Source organism: Bubalus bubalis, chromosome 4 (assembly GCF_019923935.1).
Source record: "Bubalus bubalis isolate 160015118507 breed Murrah chromosome 4, NDDB_SH_1, whole genome shotgun sequence".
Classification (NCBI taxonomy): Eukaryota; Metazoa; Chordata; class Mammalia; order Artiodactyla; family Bovidae; genus Bubalus; species Bubalus bubalis.
Window position 1 is genome coordinate 123,488,614 of NC_059160.1, and position 22,007 is coordinate 123,510,620.

Below are 22,007 nucleotides of genomic sequence, written 5' to 3' on the forward strand. Positions count from 1 at the left end.
ATGCTGGGAGGGATTGGGGGTAGGAGAAGGGGACAACAGAGGATGAGATGGCTGGATGGCATCACCAACTTGATGGACATGAGTTTGGGTAAACTCCGGGAGTTGGTGATGGACAGGGAAGCCTGGCGTGCTGCGATTCATGAGGTTGTAAAGAGTCGGACACAACTGAGCAACTGAACTGACTGACTGACTGCCCTCTCCAGAGGTCAGGGGATAGGACTGAACTATCCAGTCCTCTAATCACAAGGTTGGTTCTCCTGGCAACCAGTTCCCACTCAAGGATGCTTTCCAAGTCACTTCACTAACAGAAAAGACACCTTTATTTCTCTCATCTTTGAAGAAATTCTAAGAGTTTTAGGAGTTCTATGCCAGAAACAGGGGCTATGTTTAATGTAATATTTCTTATTATAAATCACCATATCACACCCAAGAATATCTGTTTCAATACACTGTGTAGTTGGACCATTTTTGATGGCACAACCTAAATTCTGGGAAAAGGGGGTCACTTATTTGCCAGTACCTCTTGTGTTCACATGAGTACTTCAGACAACAGACAGCAACAGGAACTCACATGGAGAATCGACTAGTGGGGGGAGCCACATAAATGGAGAAATAAAATGAAAACAGGAATAAAAAACAAACGGAATACTTCAAAGATGACCTGCTGTTCCTGTGATTGGTCAGTGGAAGCCACCATTATTTTATCATGTCTGTTTCCATGTCTGTTGGACTGTCTGATGGTGACTTGTAACTTACGTTTTCAGAGAGCAGGAGCCACAACATGTACATTTTCCTATGTTCTGCAAACTCTTAGCATAGTATTATTGTGTCCTAATTACTCCAAAGAACTGGCCTTTGCCTGGTGTGCCTTATACCCAGGATATGCCATAATGACTAGCACTATATTAATTTGCAGTTATTTATATATTGCAATATCAACATTCTACAGTCTTTTTATGGGCATATGTATTTTCATTGTGTTCACAATACTGTCTCCTTAGGCAGACACATTTACATCTTCAGAAGATAAATTTTTAAAAGGAGCAAAGGGCAGAACACCAAGAAGAGCTAAAAAATTTCACCAAGATGAGGAAGTCCAAAATGTAAAATGAGGACTTCCCTGCTAGTTCAGTGGTTACGAGTCCACCTGCCAATGCAGGGGACCCAGGTTCAGTCCGTGGTCCAGGAAGATTCCACATGTCGCCGGGCAACTAAGCCCGTGCACAACTACTGAAGCTCATGCGCTCTGCAACAGGAGAACCCACGGCAACGAGAAGCCCACACACCACAACTGGAGAACAGCCCCGCTCACCACTGCTAGAGAAGAGCCCTCGCAGCAGCGAAGACTCAGCACAGCCCAGAATAAACAAAGAAACGAAAAGGTCCACATCAAAAGGTAAAACGAGCTGAGGTTCCTGAGAAAAGCCAACTACAGTGAAAAGGGGATTCTGTAGAGCAGAAAGAAAAAGACTGCTATACGTTTGCTATCATTAAGAGACAGGGAGATACAGACTCATTCAATGACAACTTTTTTTGTCCTTTCTATTAGGAAAAAAACAAAATAAAACTCTATTCCAGAAGGATGAACACAAGCGAATATAAGAGGAAACTAAAGACCGAGACATTTCAGGAAACGAGGGTATCTAGGTGCTTAGTGTCAGTTAAATTCCCCAAAGGCAGTACTGTATTTCACACTGCTGTTCTCCAACCTTCTTCATATCATGGCACACACAGAAAATACTAATTATTTGTCTGGCTCACTGTAGTACCCTATGGTAAAGAATACCAGTCTTTGGAAGCTCCCTGGCTGGCCAGCTTGGGAGCTCTGGCTACAAGGGCCAAAAGAATCCATTTCTTATGTGCCTGTAAGAATTCCCATTGCCCCAGTACTTGGATACTATAAGAATTGGAAAGCTGACCTAGGATCAAAGGAAATATGGCTACCTCCTAGCCTGTGTTCACACGTTCATCAAGAATATGCAAGCCTAGCTGTCTTTGCAGTGGATTGAATCATGGTCTTCAAACAGAGATGACCATGCACTAATGCCAGGAATCTGTGGATGTGACCTTCTCTGGAAAAAGAATCTCTGTAGTGTTATCAAGTTAAGGATTTCATGATGAGATCCATCCCAGATTTAGGGTGGCCCTACATCCAATGATGTATTAAAAAGCAGAGACATCACTTTGCCTAACAAAGGTCTGTTTAGTCAAAGCTACGTTTTTTTCCAGCAGTCATGTATTGATGTGAGAGCTGGACTGTAAAGAAGGCTGAGCACCGAAAAATTGATGCTTTCAAATTGTGGTGCTGGAGAAGACTCTGCAGAGTCCCTTGGACAGCAAAGAGATCAAACCAGTCAATCTTAAAGGAAATCAACCCTGAATATTCACTGGAAGGACTAACGCTGAAGCTGAAGCTCCAATACTTGGACCACCTGATGCAAAGAGCTGATTTTTCTTGGAAAAGACTCTGATGCTGGAAAAGACTGAAGGCAAAAGAAGGGGACAGCAGAGGATGAGATGTTTAGATAGCATCACCAACTCAATGGACATGATTCTGAGCCAACTCCAAGAGACAATGGAGAACAGAGGAGCCTGTCATGCTGCAGTCCACTGGGTAAAGAGCTGAACACAACTTAGCGACTGAACAACAACACATCCAATGATGGGTGCCGTTCTAAGAGAAAGGCAAGAGATTTGAGACTCAGGCACCAGGAAGAAGGCCACGTACAGACGGAGGAAGAGTTCAGAGTTCTGCAACTGTTGGAAGATGGAAGAAGCAAGGAAGAACTCACCCTCTGAAGAAGGGAGTAGGGCCCAGCCAACACCATAATTTGGACTTCGGGCCTCCAGAACTGTGAGAGAATTAATTTCCCTACAGCAGCTCCAAGAAACTAAGATAATACTCTTTTTCTTTTGCTGACAGACAAAAGTTTATAGGACATGCGGAAAGCAACAGAAATGTAACCATCTGGATTTCCGCAATGAACTTGACAAAAACTTGTGAAAAAGTTTGGCTAAGCAACCACACCTCTCTCGTGGACTGAATTCTGGGCCAGAATTACAAATGTAGCCTGAGACTGCTGCTCAGCAGAATCCCTCTGCTTCCCATCAGAATGGAAGTTCCTTGAGAGAAGGCAGTTTTTGCCTGTTTTGTTCACTGCTACATCTCAGTGCCTAGAACTGTGGCAGGACAACATCAGGGTTTTCATCATATGAGCCGATTCTTTACCTTTGTGTTCTCGTCTTGATCTGGCTTCTGTTTTCTTTTTTTACTTCGGCTGTGAAACTGTACCACTTCTACCAGCTCCCTGTCATTCCTTGGGGGAGAGCAGGCTGCTGCAGCTGCAGAGACTACAGGTCCTGCAGGGGAACCACTGGGGGTCACAGCAGGAGCGCCCTGCAGCTCTTCCTGGAGCTCCTGGAAGAAGCTGGCAGCACTCTTCCTCTGGCCTCTGACAAGAGATTCGGGTTGGGGAGCTGGCTCTGTTGCCAAGGATGCCAGGGTCCCCGTACCTCTCTTCTTCTCTCTCTTTTTTCTGACTCTTTTCTCTTCTGTTTCATCTTCTGTCTCTCCTGTTTGTTTGAACACAAAAAGGAAAAATAAATATTTTGTGCTTCAGCTGTCACCAATATCAAATCATATGAATGCACACATCCATATGTCACAGTTTACAAACACACAGAAATACACACAAAGAAGATACCTGTTTTTCTTCGGAGGGTCGTATCCAATATCTGCACAATTCAGAGACTCCAAAGCACTTAGTCATCTTTTCCCAAGGTAATTACATTCATGTCTTTGACTCTCAGTACAATTACCTAGTCCTTACGTTGGTCCTGACTAAACGTGTCATCACGACAACACCCCAGGAACTGGTAATCCTAGCTGGCTCACAGTCTGTACCAAAAATGTAAGTACATCCACCACTGCTTCTTTTTAACACTCTCTAGGGTTACAGGTGGGTACCACAGTCTTCCTATTTCCTTTCATGGTTATAAACTAAAATGAATCTAAGACAACTGGCTTAATTTGAAAGGCTTTGAAAGTGAAAAAGTGAAAGCTGCTCAGTTGTGTCCGACTCTTTGTGACCCCATGGACTCCTCTGTCTGTGGAATTTTCAGGCAAGAACACTGGAGTGGGCAGTCATTTCCTTCTGTAGGGGATCTTCCTGACTCAGGGATCGAATCCGGGTCTCTTGCATTGCAGGCAGATTCTTTACCATCTGAGCCACCAGGGAAACCCAAGATGAACCTAAGACAATTGGCTAAATTTGAATCCCTTTATTTGCAACTAATATACCTCCCCTTTGTTTTAACTGTTTAAACTCTGACCAGTCACCTGAAGGTTCTGACAAGAACTCTAGGCCTCACTACTGACTGACAGTATATCACAGGGCTCTCTAAATATTAGCTGAGTATTTATGCTTGTTTGTATTTTCTCAGATTTTTATTCAGTAAATGTGTATCAGACTTCTTTACCACTGGACCCGACCCCAGTGGTCCAGTGGTAAAGAATGCACCTTGCAATGTAGGGGACACATACTTGATACCTGCTTCTGGAAGATTCCACATGCTGTGGGGCAACTAAGCCTGTGGGCCACAACGACTGAGCCCATGAACTGCGACTACTGAAGCCTGTGCGTCTAGAGCCTGTGTTCTGCAACAAGAGAAGTCCCCACAAGGAGAAGCCAGCGCACCACCACTAGAGAAGAGCTCTTGCTCATGCTCACCGCAACTAGAGAAAAGCCCAGGTAGGTGCAGCAATGAAGACCCAGTGCAGCCAAAAATTAAATTTAAAATACAAACCTTTAATAAGAAAATATATGTATTTAGAGTCGATTAGAAAACCTTGGTCAAGATGTGGAGTAGAAGGATATATGCTCATCTCGTCCTGCAAGAGTACCAAAATTGCAACTAGCTGTTGAACAATCATTGACAGGAAGATGCTGGAACCCACCAAAAAAAAAAAGACACCCCATGTCCAAAGACAAAGAAGAAGCCACAGCGAGACGTAGGAGGGGTGCAAACACAATAAAATCAAAACCCATACCCGCCGGGTGGGTGACCCACAGACTGGAGAACAATAAAACCAAAGAAGTTCTCGCACTGCTGTGAAGGTTCTGAACCCCACGTCAGGCTTCCCAGCCTGAGGATATAACACAGGGACTTGGAATCCCCAGGGAATCTGGCCTTGAGGGCCAGTGGGATTTGATTACAGGCCTTCCAAAGGACTGAAGGAAACAGAGACTCCAGTCTTTGGAGGTCACAAACAAAATTTTGTACATACCAAGACCCAGAGGAGAGGAGCAATGACTTCACAGGATACTGAACCTAAAGTACCTGCTAGTGTGGGAGGGCCTCCTTGGGAGGTGTGGGTTGGCAGGGGCTCACCACAGGGGCGGGGGCACTGGAAGGTCTCCCTTAGAGTAAACCCTCTTGGAGTTTGCCATTAACCCTACAGTAGAGCCCTCAGACCCCAGGGCTGGGATGCCTCAGGCCAACTACCAGGGAGGCAGTGCAACCCCACCCATCAGCAATAGGATCAAAGCTTTACTGAGCAAGGCCCTGCCCATCAGAGCAAGACCCCTCCTATCAACAAAAGCTTGAGTAAGAGATAGTTGCTCAGTTGTGTTCGACTCTTTGCAACCCCATTATGTCACAATAAAAATGACAAATGATATACAAGGGAACTCCCATCAGGCTATAAGCTGATTTCTCAACAGAAACTCTACAAGCCAGAAGGGAATGGCATGACATATTTAAAGTGATGAAAGAGAAGAACCTACAACCAAGAATACTCTACCCAGTAAGACTCTCCTTCAGATATGATGGAGAAATTAAAAGCTTTCCAGACAAGCAAAAGTTAAGAGAATTCAGCACTACGGAACCAGCTTTACAACAAATGCTAAATGAACTTCCGGCAGGAAACACAAGAAAAGGGAAAGACCTATACAATTAAGACAACGGTAATAATATAGGAGGATATTATTATATTATATACAGTAATAAAATAATATGATCATACATAGATCCTTCAATGTAAATGGATTAAATGCACCAACCAAAAGACACTGGGTGGGCGAAAAATGTGCATGTATGCACTTCCACTTACCACATCACTCTACTTGATCCCCCCTAAATTCTATGTAATTATTTTATATTGTTAATCATGTTCCCATTATGACTTGCAATTGTAATTGTCTTTTACTTTTTGTCTGGCTATTGACTGTGAAAACTGATAAACATCTTTTACTTTGTAATTATGTAACTACTACTTACTTAACACTATTGTATCATGATTGGTCAACAGAAAAATAATAGAACTCTGTATCACCAAAACTAGAATCTAGTAGAAAAACCTGTAATCACTTTTTAAAATCCAGATGCTTATCAGAATTATCTTGAATTTTTTTTGAAAAATACAAATGCTCAGGTAGTTTTTTTCTTCAGAGCTCCAGATATGTTTCTAATGAGCACTCATGTTTAAAAACAATAAGACTATAGATGATCTTTTACTTTTTCCTAGTTTCACTTTTTCTATTTCATAGTCAGTGCTCCCGTTTCATTTAGTTTATGTTCTCCAATTTCTCCATTTCTTTCTTTCTAAAAAACTTTTGTATACATATGTATAATATATATATTTAAGAAAACTTGAGTTTTTGCCTAACTAAAAAAATTACATTTTGATTCCACTTGTTTGACTTAGTATAAACAGAATGCTAGATTTCTAATTAAAAAATAGATATGCACAAGCAACAAAGGTTTACTGTATAGCACATGGAACTATAGTCAATATCTTGTAATAACCTATGATGAAAAATAATTTCAAAAAATAATGTGTATTTGTATAAATAACCTTGCTGTGCACCTGAAACATTGTAAGTCAACTATATGTCAATAAAATAGACACATTAAAACAAGAGCCAACTAAACTTTGGCATTAGGGATATAAAAACAAGTAGATACTGCCCGTGTCTTCAGAGCTCCAAGTGTAAGTTCCAGCCTGTGTTAATACAAACTATATTTAGGATTTTGCAGATACAGTCTTCTCCTCTAGGACTTCTCAAGGTCAGAGACTAAGTCTTCTCAGTCTTCCAACATTCCCAAAGGCCCAGAGATACTCTGTCCACAGTACAAATCAATACAAGTGAGGGAGGTGGAGACAGACAGTGTGGGGCTTAGAACCCAAGCTCTTCAAGTTACTAGCTGGGTGAACTTTCAAGTTTTTTAACTTCTAGTGCTTATTTCTACAATAATGCTATTTGTCTTGTACTAATAGTATCGATGACAATATCTATTTCATAGAATTGTTGTGATAATTAAATGAGTATATACATGTAAAGTATGGAGTATATGGTAAAACCGCAATGCTTTTTTAGCTATTATTTTTATTCCAAGTTATGTAATGAGCTTAGAATTTTGAGCAACTGGCTCCAAAATAAAACAGCAACATCACACTACAAATTGAAGAAATGTGTTTGACCTATACGGCACTAATGCCTAATGATTTCTGGTGCATGAAGGAGTGTCATCTTCCCTGGGGCAAGTTCTTCAGTGTGTAGAACTGGCTCCTTGCTGAAGTGCCAGGAGTTCCCAGCCTTTAATGATAAGTTTCCTTTTCCGCAATCAAGATGAAGGAAGGCGAGCATAAGTCAGCCAACTCAAGGCTGAAAGGTAGTGAAAAGCTTCATGTAAAACCGTTCTCTGAAGTCACTAAAAGACTGGGTCCCAACGCGACAAGGTGCCACCAATGCCCGAGAGTCAGGCGGATCTGGGGGTGCGTGGGGGAAAGGGGCTTGCCAGAGGTCGGGAGTGAAAAAGGACGCTATTTCTAGAGCATGAGGTCCTTTGCACATCTCCTCGTTAAGTCTGAAAGCCTAATGCTTTCGACAAGCAAGCCGGTTGGCCCCCACACTCAGGAACGAGCTGGGACATCTGATTCATAGAAAGACTCACAAACCCCGGTCGTAGGCGAGGGGAGGGTGCAGGACCCATTATCTGAACCAGGTTGGACGAGCCGAGGGGTGCTCCAGGAGCCTGAGGCCAGCCAGGTCCGGGGTCCTCAAGTCGGCTCTCCACGTGGGCTCCGAGGCCCCGCACTCACCAAAGTCGTAGAGGTTCTGGAGCAAAGAGTCCAGAAGGGCCTGAGAACCGGGAGGCCCAGAGATCGCCAACCGGGTCTCTTGAGCCATCGTGAGGCCAGCGGTCCGCAGCGAGACAGCGCAGATCTCGCGGACCTCCCGCCGCTCGGCGTCCGCTTCCGGTTTCCGACGGGCTGCGCGCGCCGCAAGTCCCCGCGCGGCTTCCGTCCTGGTTAAGATGGCGGCGCCCGGGGTCCTGTGGAGCGGCCGTAGAGGGTGCTGCCGCCCTAGGCGAGGTCGGGCCGCCCCGCGCGGAAGAACCGCCCACAGCAGCAGCACCACCACTGCTTAGCAAAGAATCGCAGGCCACGCCCGGGACAGCAGCCGCAGCATGGATCATTCCAGTTCATCCAACTCTTGTTTCTCCGTTGGCTCCACCAGTCCCGGGGCTGTCATGCTTCTCTACTCGGTATGCGCCCAGGGGAGCGAGGCCGGGGCGGGGCTGCGAGGGGACCCGCTTCTCTTGGTCCCGGGTTCCTCCGGGCTGCGACCCGAGGTCCAAAGGAGTGGGTCCGAGATCCCCAGAGGAGGGACTAGGTGATTGATTTGGTTTCCAGGGCGACGGTGTATCTCGGTGTGTGTGAACGTCAGTATGCTTTTAGAAGTTTGTGTTTGGTGATGGTTCCTGCCCGCTCGTTCCTTCCCTTTCACTCCACCAGGCATGGGGCCTTCAGGAAGCCTCTGACACAAAAACGAGGGAGTAGAGTTGAGAATCTCCCTCTAGCGAGGGCGTGTCGAACTACCTTTTGGTTGGTTTCTCGAACCGGAGAATCCTGCGGGTCTGACCCAACCTGAGGTAGCCTGTGGTTCCCCATCCCGCTCTTTTGCAGGTGTGATATTCCTGGGAGAAAAAGTATTTGGCTTGTATGTGTGCATCGAGTTTCTAAAACTTCTAATCTAAGAAGATTTGGAGCTTCTGGAAATTTTTATTGTGTTTCTGTCTCTGTCCATCATTGTACTTGTTCCACAAGTCATTTTGAAAGACAGCTAATGGCACCCGACCTCCCTACAATTGGCCTTTTCACCGCCTAAACCCCTTCTCCTGATTTTAACTTTTTTGCCAATGGAATGTTGGTCACTCACAGTTTCATGAAGAAATTTTGAGGCAGAAATTTGTACTTCTCAATATTGCACTACCCTGGGGCAATTGACTTTAAAAAAAATTAATTTTTATTTACCATAAGAAGAAATAAAAGTGCATATTTTAAAGTCATGTTATCTATGTTCTGGCTTAAATCTAAGGTTAATTTATGTAGGAACGTGGTAACAGGGAAAACATGAAAGAGCAAAGTAAACAAGAAACTCAGTTTCAGAAAAGAACATACGTATGATAAAGAATCAACCTGCAATGCAGGCGACCCGGGTTGGATCCCTGGGTCTGGAAGATCCCCTAGAGACAGGATTGGCAACCCTCTGCAGTGTTCTTGCCTGGGAAATCGCATGGACACAGGAGCCTGGCGGGCTGGTCTATGGGGTAGCACAGAATTGGACATGACTTAGTGACTGAACAACAACAACAAAACCCACCTCTACCTTCAAATTGGGAAATCAGTGGAACATGGGAAAACGTCTGTTCCCTTGCTGTGAAGAGCCTGGGCTTATAATTGCTGCTAATTGTCCACTCTCCTAAGGTTTATCACTTGTGCCTCTCTTCATTGACCTCACTTCATAGTTCAGTGAAATATTTCAACCTTGGAATGTAGTGAAGAGGGTTACTGTGTAGCTCTGACTCCCTATAGGTAGCTTTTTCAGCCCTAAACTGGTTTATGAATTAACAGCAATTTTCCATGTGTATTAAAGGAAATAATTGATTTTTTATTTCCCCCGCTCACCAAAGGTAAGACTTTGGTCCACTTTTTCATGTGAAAAACTAAAGAAATTGCATGTACACTGTTACTACTTTTGAAGCTAGACAGCAACCCTCACTACTCTTATGACTACAGTCTTTAGTTTCTTATTAACCTGAACTTTTTCTTACTGGTTCAGACCGCCCTTATATATTTCGTTGCCATGCTCCTAATTATGCAACACTCTGATCTTAAGATGTTTTAGAAACCGCTGATTGCAGCAGATGTTGCAGTAGTAGGTACCTACAGTGTTCTAGTCAGCATTGACAGTGTCCAAGTTAAAGATCCACCTCTTGCCTTTAGGGACTTCACAGGAGATCATGAAAATAAATAATGATAATTAAGTGAGATAACGGCTTCCCAGGTGGCGTTAGTAGTAAAGAACATGCCTGCCAATGCAGGAAACATAAGAGATGTGAGTTGAATCCCTGGTTTGGGAAGATACCCTGGAGGAGGGCATGGCAGCCCATTCCAGTGTTCTTGCCTGCAGAGCCCCATGGACTGGTGGGTTACAGTTCATCCATGGGGTCGTGAAGAGTCAGACACAACTGAATCAACTTAGTACCCAGGCAAATGAGGTAAGTGCAATGATTGAAGTATGCTGAGTATGCTGCGGGAGGGATAAGGAGGAGCACCCAACCTGTCTGGGAACTTGGAGAAGGCTTCTAAGAGAATATGACACCTGAAATGAGATTTTAAGATATGAATGGTAGATGAGGAAGAGGAAGACTACCCTAGATGCCAGTGTAAGAATACCACACCCTAGCATGTTTGGGGGAACCAAAATAGACAAGGGTAGAATAAATGGAATATGAGAAGCACCGTGGGATCATGGAAAAAGCAAGAGTTCCAGAAAAACATCTATTTCTGCTTTATTGACTATGCCAAAGCCTTTGACTGTGTGGATCATAATAAACTGGAAAATTCTGAAAGAGATGGGAATACCAGACCACCTGACCTGCCTCTTAAGAAATCTGTATGCACTTCAGGAAGCAACAGTTAGAACTGGACATGGAACAACAGACTGGTTCCAAATAGGAAAAGGAGTACGTCAAGGCTGTATATTGTCACCCTGCTTATTTAACTTCTATGCAGAGTACATCATGAGAAACGCTGGGCTGGAAGAAACACAAGCTGGAATCAAGATTGCCTGGAGAAATATCAATAACCTCAGATATGCAGATGACACCACCCTTATGGCAGAAAGTGAAGAGGAACTAAAAAGCCTCTTGATCAAAGTGAAAGAGAGTGAAAAAGTTGGCTTAAAGCTCAACATTCAGAAAATGAAGATCATGGCATCCAGTCCCATCACTTCATGGGAAATAGATGGGGAAACAGTGGAAACAGGGTCAGACTTTATTTTTCTGGGCTCCAAAATCACTGCAGATGGTGACTGCAGCCATGAAAGTAAAAGACGCTTCCTCCTTAGAAGGAAAGTTATGACCAACCTAGATAGCATATTGAAAAGCAGAGACATAACTTTGCCAACAAAGGTCCGTCTAGTCAAGGCTATAGTTTTTCCAGTGGTCATGGATGGATGTGAGAGTTGGACTGTGAAGAAGACTGAGCACCGAAGAATTGATGCTTTTGAACTGTGGTGTTGGAGAAGACTCTTGAGAGTCCCTTGGACGGCAAGGAGATCCAACCAGTCCATTCTGAAGGAGATCAGCCCTGGGATTTCTTTGGAAGGAATGATGCTAAAGCTGAAACTCCAGTACTTTGGCCACCTCATGCAAAGAGTTGACTCATTGGAAAAGACTCTGATGCTGGGAGGGATTGGGGGCAGGAGGAGAAGGGAACGACAGAAGATGAGATGGCTGGATGGCATCACTGACTCGATGGACATGAGTCTGAGTGAACTCCGGGAGTTGGTGATGGACAGGGAGGCCTGGTGTGCTGCGATTCCTGAGGTCGCAAAGAGTCGGACAGGACTGAGTGACTGAACTGAACTGAACTGAGAAGCACTGCTAAGCGATAGGCAGAGGATATTTCCTAAAGGAAGTTTATATGTTTAAATGCCCTTAAGGGTAAATCTTAAACTTTATGAGGCAATCATTTATTTATTTTTTTGGCTGCGCCATGTGGGACCTTGGTTTCCTGAGCAGGGATCTAACCTGTTCCCCCTGTGCAGTTTTAACCCCCAGATCGCCAGGGAAGTCCCTACGGGGCATCATTTAAGGATGATCGGATTTGTATTTTTCAAAGTCCAAGAGAACTGCTGCTGCTGCTGCTGCTGCTGCTAAGTCGCATCAGTTGTGTCTGACTCTGTGCGACCCCATAGACGACAGCCCAACAGGCTCCTCTGTCCCTGGGATTCTCCAGGCAAGAATACTGGAGTGGGTTGCCATTTCCTTCTCCAATGCGTGAAAGTGAAAAGTGAAAGTGAAGAAGACTACTAGGTTTCTCAAATGATTGTGTGGATGATCTCTTTTACTTAAGCAAAGACTATAGAATTAGAATCTGGTTAGGGAAGGAATCTGATCTGGAAGCATGAAGATCAGTTAGGACTCTGTTGCCACAGTTCAGGGAAGTGATTGATGAAAGCCTGAAGTCAGGCAGTGGCAGTGAGTCTGTGGAGAAGGGAGATGGATGAGTTTGTCTAGTGCTCGGGACAGTTACATGTGGTGGCTAAGAGGCTGAAGCTGACTCCTGATTTCTGCAATAGGGCGCCTGGACAGATGATGCCACCTTTCACTGATAAGAAAGAGGAAGAGGAACAGGTTTAGTTGGGGTTATACAATAGTAATTTCAGTTTAGGATGTGGGGAGTTGGAGATGTAAGAGGCAACATTATGATTTTTAACTTGTGAATTATCTTGTTATGGACCCAATACATCACAAAGTATTAGGGAAACATCCAAATACAGTTAGAAATATGATATTTCTAATGATATGGTCTATAAATATATTTCATATGATATTTAAATATGATACCAGAGTGAAAGAGGATGATCTGGCCTTAAAACATGGATATGACAGCCATCAGCAAGTAGGTTGTATCTGAAGCCATAGGTCTGCTTGGAATCTTCCAGTGATACCACAGATGAAAAGCAGACTGGGACTGGGTAATTACTGGGTGTACCCATAACCCAAATTAGAACTTCCTATTAGAGTCTGAATGAAAAGTCTAGTCCTTTTACAGTGTCCTACAAGACTACACAGTCGGGCAACTGCTCTGTCTCTTATTTGACTCATCTTGCTCGCTGGTATTCAGCCACACTGGCCTTCTGTTTCTCAGAAGTAAGCATGCTCACTCCTCAGAGTACTTAAAGTCCTCTCTGTACAACATGCTGTGTTTTCCCAGAACTTTGCATTGTTGGCCTTTTATTATTATTATTATTGAGATCCCAGCTCAAGCATCATCTCCTCAAAGAGGCCTTACCCCCACCACACACTCAGTCTAAAGTAGCTCTCCAATCACTCTTCATTAGTTACTGTTTTATTTTCTTTATATTCTGTCTTCAGTGTTATGCTACAACAGTCTTATCCTGACTTTCAAAGCTCATTAACTTGTATAAAGTTTGCAACCCTATGGTTAAAACACGGCTGTTATTAAAAATTAAAGATTATTATATAAATTTCCATTAAATTCTGTTAAAAATAGTTAATACAACTCAGCACTTCCTCATTAGTTTACTAAATTTCACTGTTATGCTCTTGAAGTTATTTATGTCACACTGTAAGGTGGAAATCCTAAAGTACAGTGGCTCCTTCCATCTCCTCCTAACTCTATGTTTAGTAAGGTTGTGTTGGTAGCTTGAGGCTTCCCAGGTGGCGCTAGTGGTAAAGGACCCGCCTGCCAATGCAGGAGATGTAAGAGACAGAGGTTCGATTCCTGGGTCGGGAAGACCCCCTGGAGGAGGGCATGGCAACCCACTCCAGTACTCTTGCCTGGAGAATCCCATGGACAGAGAATCCCATGACACATAAGTCCGTAGGGCCGCACAGAAGTCAGATACGATGAAGCACCTTAGCATGCATACAGGCATTGGTAGCTTGAAACTTGCCACGGTGGGAGGGTATAGACCACAGACACTGGCACATGCTATAAATCAAGGCTCTCCCGTAGATGCACCTTTACCAGCATGTTCCTGGTGGACTTCCTACGTGAACCTGTCTTGTTTCTTTGTTGTTTATCTCCTTAAGGGCAGGCACAGTCAGCCCCCTCAGGGTACATTTCCTGTCTGCCTTGTTCAGGCTGTATTCTTAGCCTGTAGAACAGTGCCGGGTATATCTGGGGCTCCCAGTCACTGTTGAGTGAGTGGGCCCACCAGAGCAGTGGTAAGGGAGATACAGGTAGAGGCTTGCTGTACAAAGTAAGATAGGGAAGACAGTAGCGGAAAAACACTTCACCTCAGCCTTCTGACTTGGACTCCTCATTGTATTTTGGTCCTGTGAGTATTTATTTTAGGATGGTAAATACTTGTCCAGCAAGACGTGGGGAAGGCCAGTTAAGGAGCAGTAACACTCAACCCTGGCTGCATGTTGGAAATCTTTAAAGTACTTTCAAAAATACTTCTGATACACAGGTAGCACTCACAGACCAAAGTAATCAGGAATCTTTGGGAGGGCCTGGGTATCAGAATTTTTTTTAAGTCGTGTCGTGTCGTGAAGTCGCTCAGTCGTGTCCGACTCTTTGCGATCCCATGGACTGTAGCCTACCAGGCTCCTCCCTCCATGGGATTCTCCAGGCAAGAGTACTGGAGTGGGTTGCCATTTCCTTTTTTAAGTTCCCTGAGTTAATTTTAATATGCAGCCTGTGTTAAAAGCACTGTATTAGACATTGAGTTAGACCAGATTGGGAGAAGTTTGAGCTTTAGACTAAATATTGGAGAGCTGTCATCAACAGGGCTCAAGAAGTGGCTTCATTTAGTAATTTGTTATCATTCTACAAACAATGATTGGGTTCCTACTAGGGACTAGAAATACAAAAATGTATGACACATGACAAGGAGCTTCCCTGGTGGCTCAGGGGTAAAGAACCTGCCTGCCAGTGCAGGAGACACAGGTTTGATCCCTGATCTGGGAAGATCGCACATGCCATGGAACAGCTAAGCCAATATTCCACAACTACTGGGCCTGTGCTCGAGAGCCTGGGAGCCACAACTACCAAGTCCTGTGCACCCTGGAGCCCCTGCTCTACAACAGGAGAAGCCACATCAATGAGAAGCCTGCGCACTGCAACTAGAGAAAAGCCCTCACAGCAGCGAAGACCCAACACATCCAAAAAGAAAGAAAGAACAAATTTTTTTTTAAAGACACATGACAAGAAGTTCACAGTCTTGTAGGGGAAACACCAAATACAAGTTTATTGAAGTTTTCTAGATGAAAATGTAATGAGGACTCCCTACAAACTCAAAGGAGAAGATGACCGTTTCAGTCCTAGGTTAAAGGAGAATCTAGAAATAGTACACAGAGGAGGTGTGCAGAAACTGTGGTTGAAGGCTGAGCACTGTCAAGGTGAACAGTGGGGGAGGGCCACCTGTAAGTGCCCTGTCTCAACAACTGGTACCACCGTGCACCTGGTTACCAACAAAAGAAGCTGTGGCTCTCTGGGTCACACAACTCATATCCCCGACATACACCACAGTGCCAAGAATGTTAATAACAGGTGCCAAATGTTTGATAAGGAATGCTGCTCCTGGAGGTAACTTGAACAAAGCTGTAGGAGCCATGGGATGTCATAGCTTGTTTAGGTAACTAGGTCTTTATGTAGCCAGGTCAAGTGTTAAGAGGTGTGTGTTTGATCCTGCAGTTAACAGAACCATGGAAGGACTGTGGGTGAACATATCTTGGAAGTTTGCAGAGTACACATACCTGCTGCTCTGCCTGGCGCGTTCTTGTTCTGAGGACTCCCTTTCTCCCCACTCCCCCGTCCTCTCTCTCTGCACCGCCCAACCCTAAACACACCTCCCCAGCTGATTCTGATCCTTTTCTCTTCCCACACTAAATGGGAAGTCTCTTAAGTCCCTTTTTGTCCCTGAAAATTATATCATTTATAATGGTAATTTGTGGCATTCTACCCAGTCTGAGCCTATATAACTTATACTGTTACTTTATTAATGAGAAATGTGAGATTTAAGGTTCTTCAGCAGGAGTCTGTGATATGTTACAATGACTGCAGTTTTACACCGGAATTCCAACAGTTACAATATTTTCCCCTCATATATTTTCTTTATATATGAACATAAAAATGTTCGTTTGCATATTTCACGTGTTTTACATGCTACCCTTTCATACTTAAGCTCCCCATCAATGCTTTTTTGCTTCTGTTTATATTCTTGTTGTGCCTAATGGTGGTCTCAGTTTAAAATTCTGGATTTTTTTTTAAATTACCTTCAGTTCAGTTCGGTTCAGTCACTCAGTCCTGTCCGACTCTTTGCGACCCCATGAATCGCAGCAGGCCAGGCCTCCCTGTCCATCACCAACTCCCGGAGTTCACTGAGACTCACGTCCATCGAATCAGTGATGCCATCCAGCCATCTCATCCTCTGCCGTCCCCTTCTCCTCCTGCCCCCAATCCCTCCCAGCATCAGAGTCTTTTCCAATGAGTCAACTCTTCGCATGAGGTGGCCAAAGTACTGGAGTTTCAGCTTTAGCATCATTCCTTCCAAAGAAATCCCAGGGCTGATCTCCTTCAAAATGGACTGGTTGGATCTCCTTGCCATCCAAGGGACTCTCAAGAATCTTCTCCAACACCACAGTTCAAAAGCATCAATTCTTCGGCACTCAGCTTTCTTCACAGTCCAACTCTCACATCCATACATGACCACTGGAAAAACCATAGCCTTAACTAGACAGACCTTTGTAATTCAGAATATATATATTCCAAACACAGCTAGATGTTGGAAATACAAAGATGCCCTCAAGGTACTCGCATTTCAGTAGGGAGGCAGATGTGCAAATGATCACATGTCATGTGATACATACCATAATAGTTGTATGTAGAAAGAAGTCCTAATGAGGAAGGCAGAGTGATTCCATCAGGGGATGTTGAGGAGAGTTTTCACAGAAGAGTAATACCTGAGCAAGGATAGGAACAGAAGGGCATTCCAGGCCAATGGACATGTGCAGAGGCCCAGAGGCATGTCAGCAATGGACTGTGTTGGGGAAATTGAATCACTCACTGTTAAGTGGGCCATGAGTGTGGTGAGAAGGAAAAGCCAGGTCTCAGAGGTTCTTGTATGACACCAGGAGTGGCTGAGGTCTTATTCTGAAGGAGATGGTGGGGGAGGTGGGGAGTCATATTTTAAACCAGAATTTGGCCAGAATTGTGTTTTAAAAAGGGCATGGAGTGGGGACTTCCCCATTGATCCAGTGGCTGGGACTCAGTGTTCCCAATGCAGGCAGGCCTGGGTTCAATCCCTGGCCAGGGAACTGGATCCCACATGCTGCAACTAAGACCTGGCACGGCTAAATATAAAAGAAAATAAAAAAGGCATGTAGTGGCATGGAAGACTGATTCAAAGGGGCAAAACACAGGCAGGGAGACCAATGAGGAAGCTGTTGTGATAAAGAGCACGGGCTAGACATGAATGAGAAGACAGGATTGATTCTTAAAGGCCCTGTTAACAGGATGAAATGGATTGGATGTAAAGGGTGAGGGAGGAGAGGTCTAGAATGATCTAAACAGAGAAGTGAAGATGGCATGGAGGTTATTGATTAATACTTCACGAAAATGATCAGGTTGTAGGATTGTTCAGAGGAGAAGTGAATTCACTTTTGGAAAGGCCAAATTGAAGAAGAGAGAGGACAGTGCAGGGGATTCAGGAACAAATATTTGAAAGCAGTTGAGTAGGTGAGAGTGCTCAACGCTGCGTGGAGTGAAGAGAAGAGGGCTGGAGAGGTTAACACATATTAAAGGAAGTGGGAGGGAAAAAAACGTATTTGTAGTTTAGGGAGAAAATTTCCCCCAGGTTGAGAATCTCTGAATTAGAGAAATGAGAAGAATTTTCTACTTGACAAGAATTGAGAATTAAAAACCAAAGTAGGAACATTTCAGAATTGTTGTAGCTAAGGACAGGAGGGCATGCTTGAGAGTGGTGTCACACCGTGCGGAGGTTGAGGAGGATGAAGACTAGAAAGAGGCCAGGACTAGTAATTAGATTTGAAAGAAATATTAGTGTTTGTTACACCTTTTATAGTAGCAATGAATGAAAAATAGTTCAAATGTCCGGCATTTAAAGTTATATAGGAGAAACTTAAATTGACATGGAAGAGTGTTTTTAACATTAAGTTTTTAAAAATCAGGTGACAAAAATATGTGTGTGATTGAGCAAGAGACCAAGTCCACAGGCATAGAGACAAGCATTTGCTGAAATAGTATCTGGCTTATTGGGTGTCGATTTTAGTTTTCTTTGTGCTTTTTTTATCCTCTGAATTTTTATAATGAACATGTATCACTTTGGTAATTAGAACAAAATATATTAAGAAATTAAGGAATATAAAGGTGATTATGCAGCCCCTAAAATATTTTAAAACAATATTTATTAATAATGTAAGGAAGTACTCAGAATACAGTTGATAAGATAAACCATATTTGGTTTAAACCAAGATAAACCATATTTGGTATGGTCCGTGCTTTAAATTTAAAAATATGTACTTTTTATCTATGAATGAAAAAAATAAGGAAACTAGTAGTAAAAGTTAAGAGTAGTTTGAGTAAAAGTTAAGAGTAGTGGGCAGTTTGTCTTTGCTTGTGTGTTTCTGTGTTTCCAAATTTTCCATAATTAACATGCTGAGTAGTGTAGGATAGTGGTTAGAAACAAGGTCTGTGCCGAGATAAGGCTCGAGGTTGAGTCCTGTCTCTGCCCTTGGAGAGCTGTGGGGCCTTGGCTGAGTGACTTCACTTCTCTGTGCCTCAGGCTCCCCGCTGTGGAACGGGGTAGTGCTGCTGACTCCCTCACAGGGTCGTTGTGAGGACTGCCCCTTCTTGGAGGTAAAGGTCTTAGAACACTGCCTGACACTTAGGAAGCAGTGAAGCATGTTAGCTGTACTGACTATTACTACTATTACTTTTATCATCAGAAAAACAAACTTTTAAGAATTAACAATTTAGAAGTCATTTAACGATTTAGAAGCCTAATAACAAGCAATTTCCGGGGTGGGTTGGCTAGAAGCTGATTTGCAGTGGTTGAAAGGAGATAAGAAACTAGTACAACAAAATATGAACTGCCCCAGAGAGCTTATATGGGAGCACTTGTGTCTTGAGTTTGCACCTGTGTACTCTTGATTTATTTGACACAATGGTAACTTTCTAATGTATGCTTTGATTTAATTTTTAAGCCTAAGTGAAGGGACTTCCCTGGTAGTCCAGTGGCTAGGACTCTGCGCTCCCAATGCAGGGGGCCTAGGTTGGATCCCTGGTCAGGGAACTAGATTCCACATGCCACAACTGAGTTCGCATACTGCAAGTAAAGCCTGGCACAGCCAAATAAATTTTAAATGAAAAAATTTTTAAAACAACTAAAAGAGGCAGACAAAACAAGGGTAATGGATGAAACCTGTAAAATAGATCAGACTTGCTTTAGACCTTAGTGCCCCACTGTGACTGTATCTGTTAACTTTCGCACAGGGACACTGGCTTTATAAAGATAGCAATCAAAAATAAAATATTACAATTTAATATCAATTCATTGATCCTAATAATAGCTACATTTTTTTTTCTTACTATGTGAAAATCTAATCAGAACACCCTGTTCTTTTTTTTGCTTTTCTTTTTTAGGCAAAAATTTATTTAGACCCACTCATTTCATGTATGGAATTTTCTCAGATACATATGGTGGTGAGGGTGGTGGTGGTAACAGTTCAGTCACTAAATTGTTTCAAACTCTTTCGACTCCATGAGCTGCAGCCAGGCTCCCCTGTCCATGGGATGTCCCAGGCAAGAATACTGGAGTGAGTTGCCATTTCCTTCTCCAGGGCATTCTGTTCTTACTCTATGTCAGAATAAAAATTTTGACAAAGATGAAACCTTACCAATGTAGTTCCTAACCTGTCTTAATTTATTTTACAGTATGTGCATGACTTTCTTTCCTTTGCCTTGTCCACAGAAAGAGCTCAAAAAGTGGGATGAGTTTGAAGATGTTTTAGAGGAGAGGAGGCATGTCAGTGACTTGAAGTTTGCAATGAAATGCTACACACCTCTTGTCTATAAGGGAATTACTCCTTGTAAGCCAAGTGATATTAAATGTAGTGTTCTCAATTCCGAAGAGATTCATTATGTCATTAAACAGGTAAGTGAGTCCATCTTCAGCCATAGCCAGATTCATTCATTGTGTACAAGTTTCTTTCTCTTCTTGATTCTGTGAATTTAGTTTGCTGTTTTTAATGTATCTTTTTGGATTTCACTATATTCAGCACATTCATCCAATATTTATTTTACCTATAATGCATGCTAGCCTCTTTGCTAGACATTGTGTCTAATAGTGAGCTAGTTGAGCAGAGTCCTTGACCTCCTGAGTGTTTAGTCTCATAGGAAATGATGACTGGTGTGCAGTCAGTTACAGTGAAATACATACACAAGACATGCCAGTGGGAGGCCAGTGTACAGAACGTTAATTAAGCATGCTGCTGCTGCTGCTAAGTCGCTTCAGTCGTGTCCGACTCTGTGCGACCCCATAGACGGCAGCCCACCAGGCTCCCCTGTCCCTGGGATTCTCCAGGCAAGAGCACTGGAGCGGGTTGCCATTTCCTTCTCCAATGCATGAAAGTGAAAAGTGAAAGTGACATCATTCAATCATGTCCAACTCTTAGCGACCCCATGGACTGCAGCCTACCAGGCTCCTCTGTCCATGGGATTTTCCAGGCAAGAGTACTGGAGTGGGGTGCCATTGCCTTAGGGTAGTTAATTTTGTGCAGGGAGTAAGAGAAGTTATTTTTTAAATGAGGCTCGAAAGATGTATAGGGACTTTCCATGTGAAATGGATGAAGAAGAGTGTTCCTAGCAGAACAAATAACTTCTTTCCTGTGGTTTTCAAACCTCGTGGCACATTAAAATTATTCAGGGAGCCTTTAAAAGTCCCTGTACCTACATCTCACATTTGGGTGAATGAAGTGAAGGGAAGGCAGAATCAAGGCTGATGGAGCCATTCACTGAGTTAGGGGCTTAGAGGAGGGGTGAGAAGAAGGCTGGAGAGAGAAGCTGTGCTCCTGCTCTGGACCCGCCACTTGAGCTGTCCAGGTCGACGTCCTAGCTGGTGCGACACCATGTGGTAGCGGCCCTTCATGTGGTAGTGAGCTTCCACACCTTGATGTTCATGGAGAGATCCTGCTTCTTTGACATTTAAGTGGAGGTGAGTCAGGTTTATGGAAAATTCTTAATTTTTTTTTTTTTTTTTTTTTGGCTACACCACATGGCTTGCAAAATCTTAATTCTCTGACCAGGGGATTGAACCTGGGCCTATGGCAGTGAAACCACAGAGTCCTAACCACTGATCTGCCAGGGAATTCTCAGGAAAACTCTTTATTATCTTTATTATTTGCTGTCTGTTTTCCTCTGATTTAGACTTATGACCTATGCTGTTAATCATATTGTTTTCATCTAGCGTGATCTGTCTTGGGGAAATTATTAATCTTCTCTCACTTCACGTAAGTGAAGTCAAGTTTCCTCATCTGTTGGAAGATAAAGACAGTTGTTCTCAATACTGACTCTTTGTGAGAATCACCTAGAGAACTTATGCAGAACTTAAACACAGTTTTCCACATGTATGTAAACTCTGCAAAGGCAAGATTTTTTTTTTCTCTTTCTCTTTTTTAAATTGCTGTATTCCTGGTACCTAGCACGTAGTGCACGCTTAATAAATACTTCTTGAATTAATGGGAAAAAAAAATACTTTGGTCCCATCCATAGGGATTCTGACCTAATTGGTCTAGGTTAGGACCTAGGCGTTCTTCTCTTTTCTTCGTCTCCTCCCTTTCTCCTAAATGGCACTTTTTAATTGCCCCGTTCTCCTTGAACCTCCAAATCTACCTCCACATACTCGCGACAGATGACTTTTCTTCCTACTTCACAAAGAAAA

At 43.3% G+C, this 22,007-nt stretch overlaps 2 protein-coding genes and 1 non-coding gene across 4 annotated transcripts in view; 2 read left to right on the top strand and 1 right to left on the bottom strand.

The window, feature by feature from the left end:
• Nucleotides 1–8,236, bottom strand: part of C4H1orf131 (chromosome 4 C1orf131 homolog) — a 32,603-nt gene extending 24,367 nt beyond the window's left edge. For both annotated transcript variants that reach the window (XM_025284494.2, XM_025284493.2), the window contains exons 1-2: nucleotides 8,105–8,236; nucleotides 3,230–3,573 (exon numbers count right to left, since the gene is read on the bottom strand). In XM_025284494.2, coding sequence (XP_025140279.1) covers nucleotides 3,230–3,573; nucleotides 8,105–8,192 — 432 coding nt within the window. In that variant the 5' untranslated portion in view covers nucleotides 8,193–8,236. The remainder of the gene's footprint in view (nucleotides 1–3,229; nucleotides 3,574–8,104) is intronic.
• A 174-nt stretch (nucleotides 8,237–8,410) lies between these two features.
• Nucleotides 8,411–22,007, top strand: part of GNPAT (glyceronephosphate O-acyltransferase) — a 40,518-nt gene continuing 26,921 nt past the window's right edge. The window contains exons 1-2 of the mRNA XM_006055544.3: nucleotides 8,411–8,550; nucleotides 20,040–20,222. Coding sequence (XP_006055606.2) covers nucleotides 8,473–8,550; nucleotides 20,040–20,222 — 261 coding nt within the window. The 5' untranslated portion in view covers nucleotides 8,411–8,472. The remainder of the gene's footprint in view (nucleotides 8,551–20,039; nucleotides 20,223–22,007) is intronic.
• TRNAG-CCC lies at nucleotides 19,289–19,361 on the top strand. Its single transcript has one exon. It is a non-coding gene; the product is annotated as a tRNA-Gly (tRNA).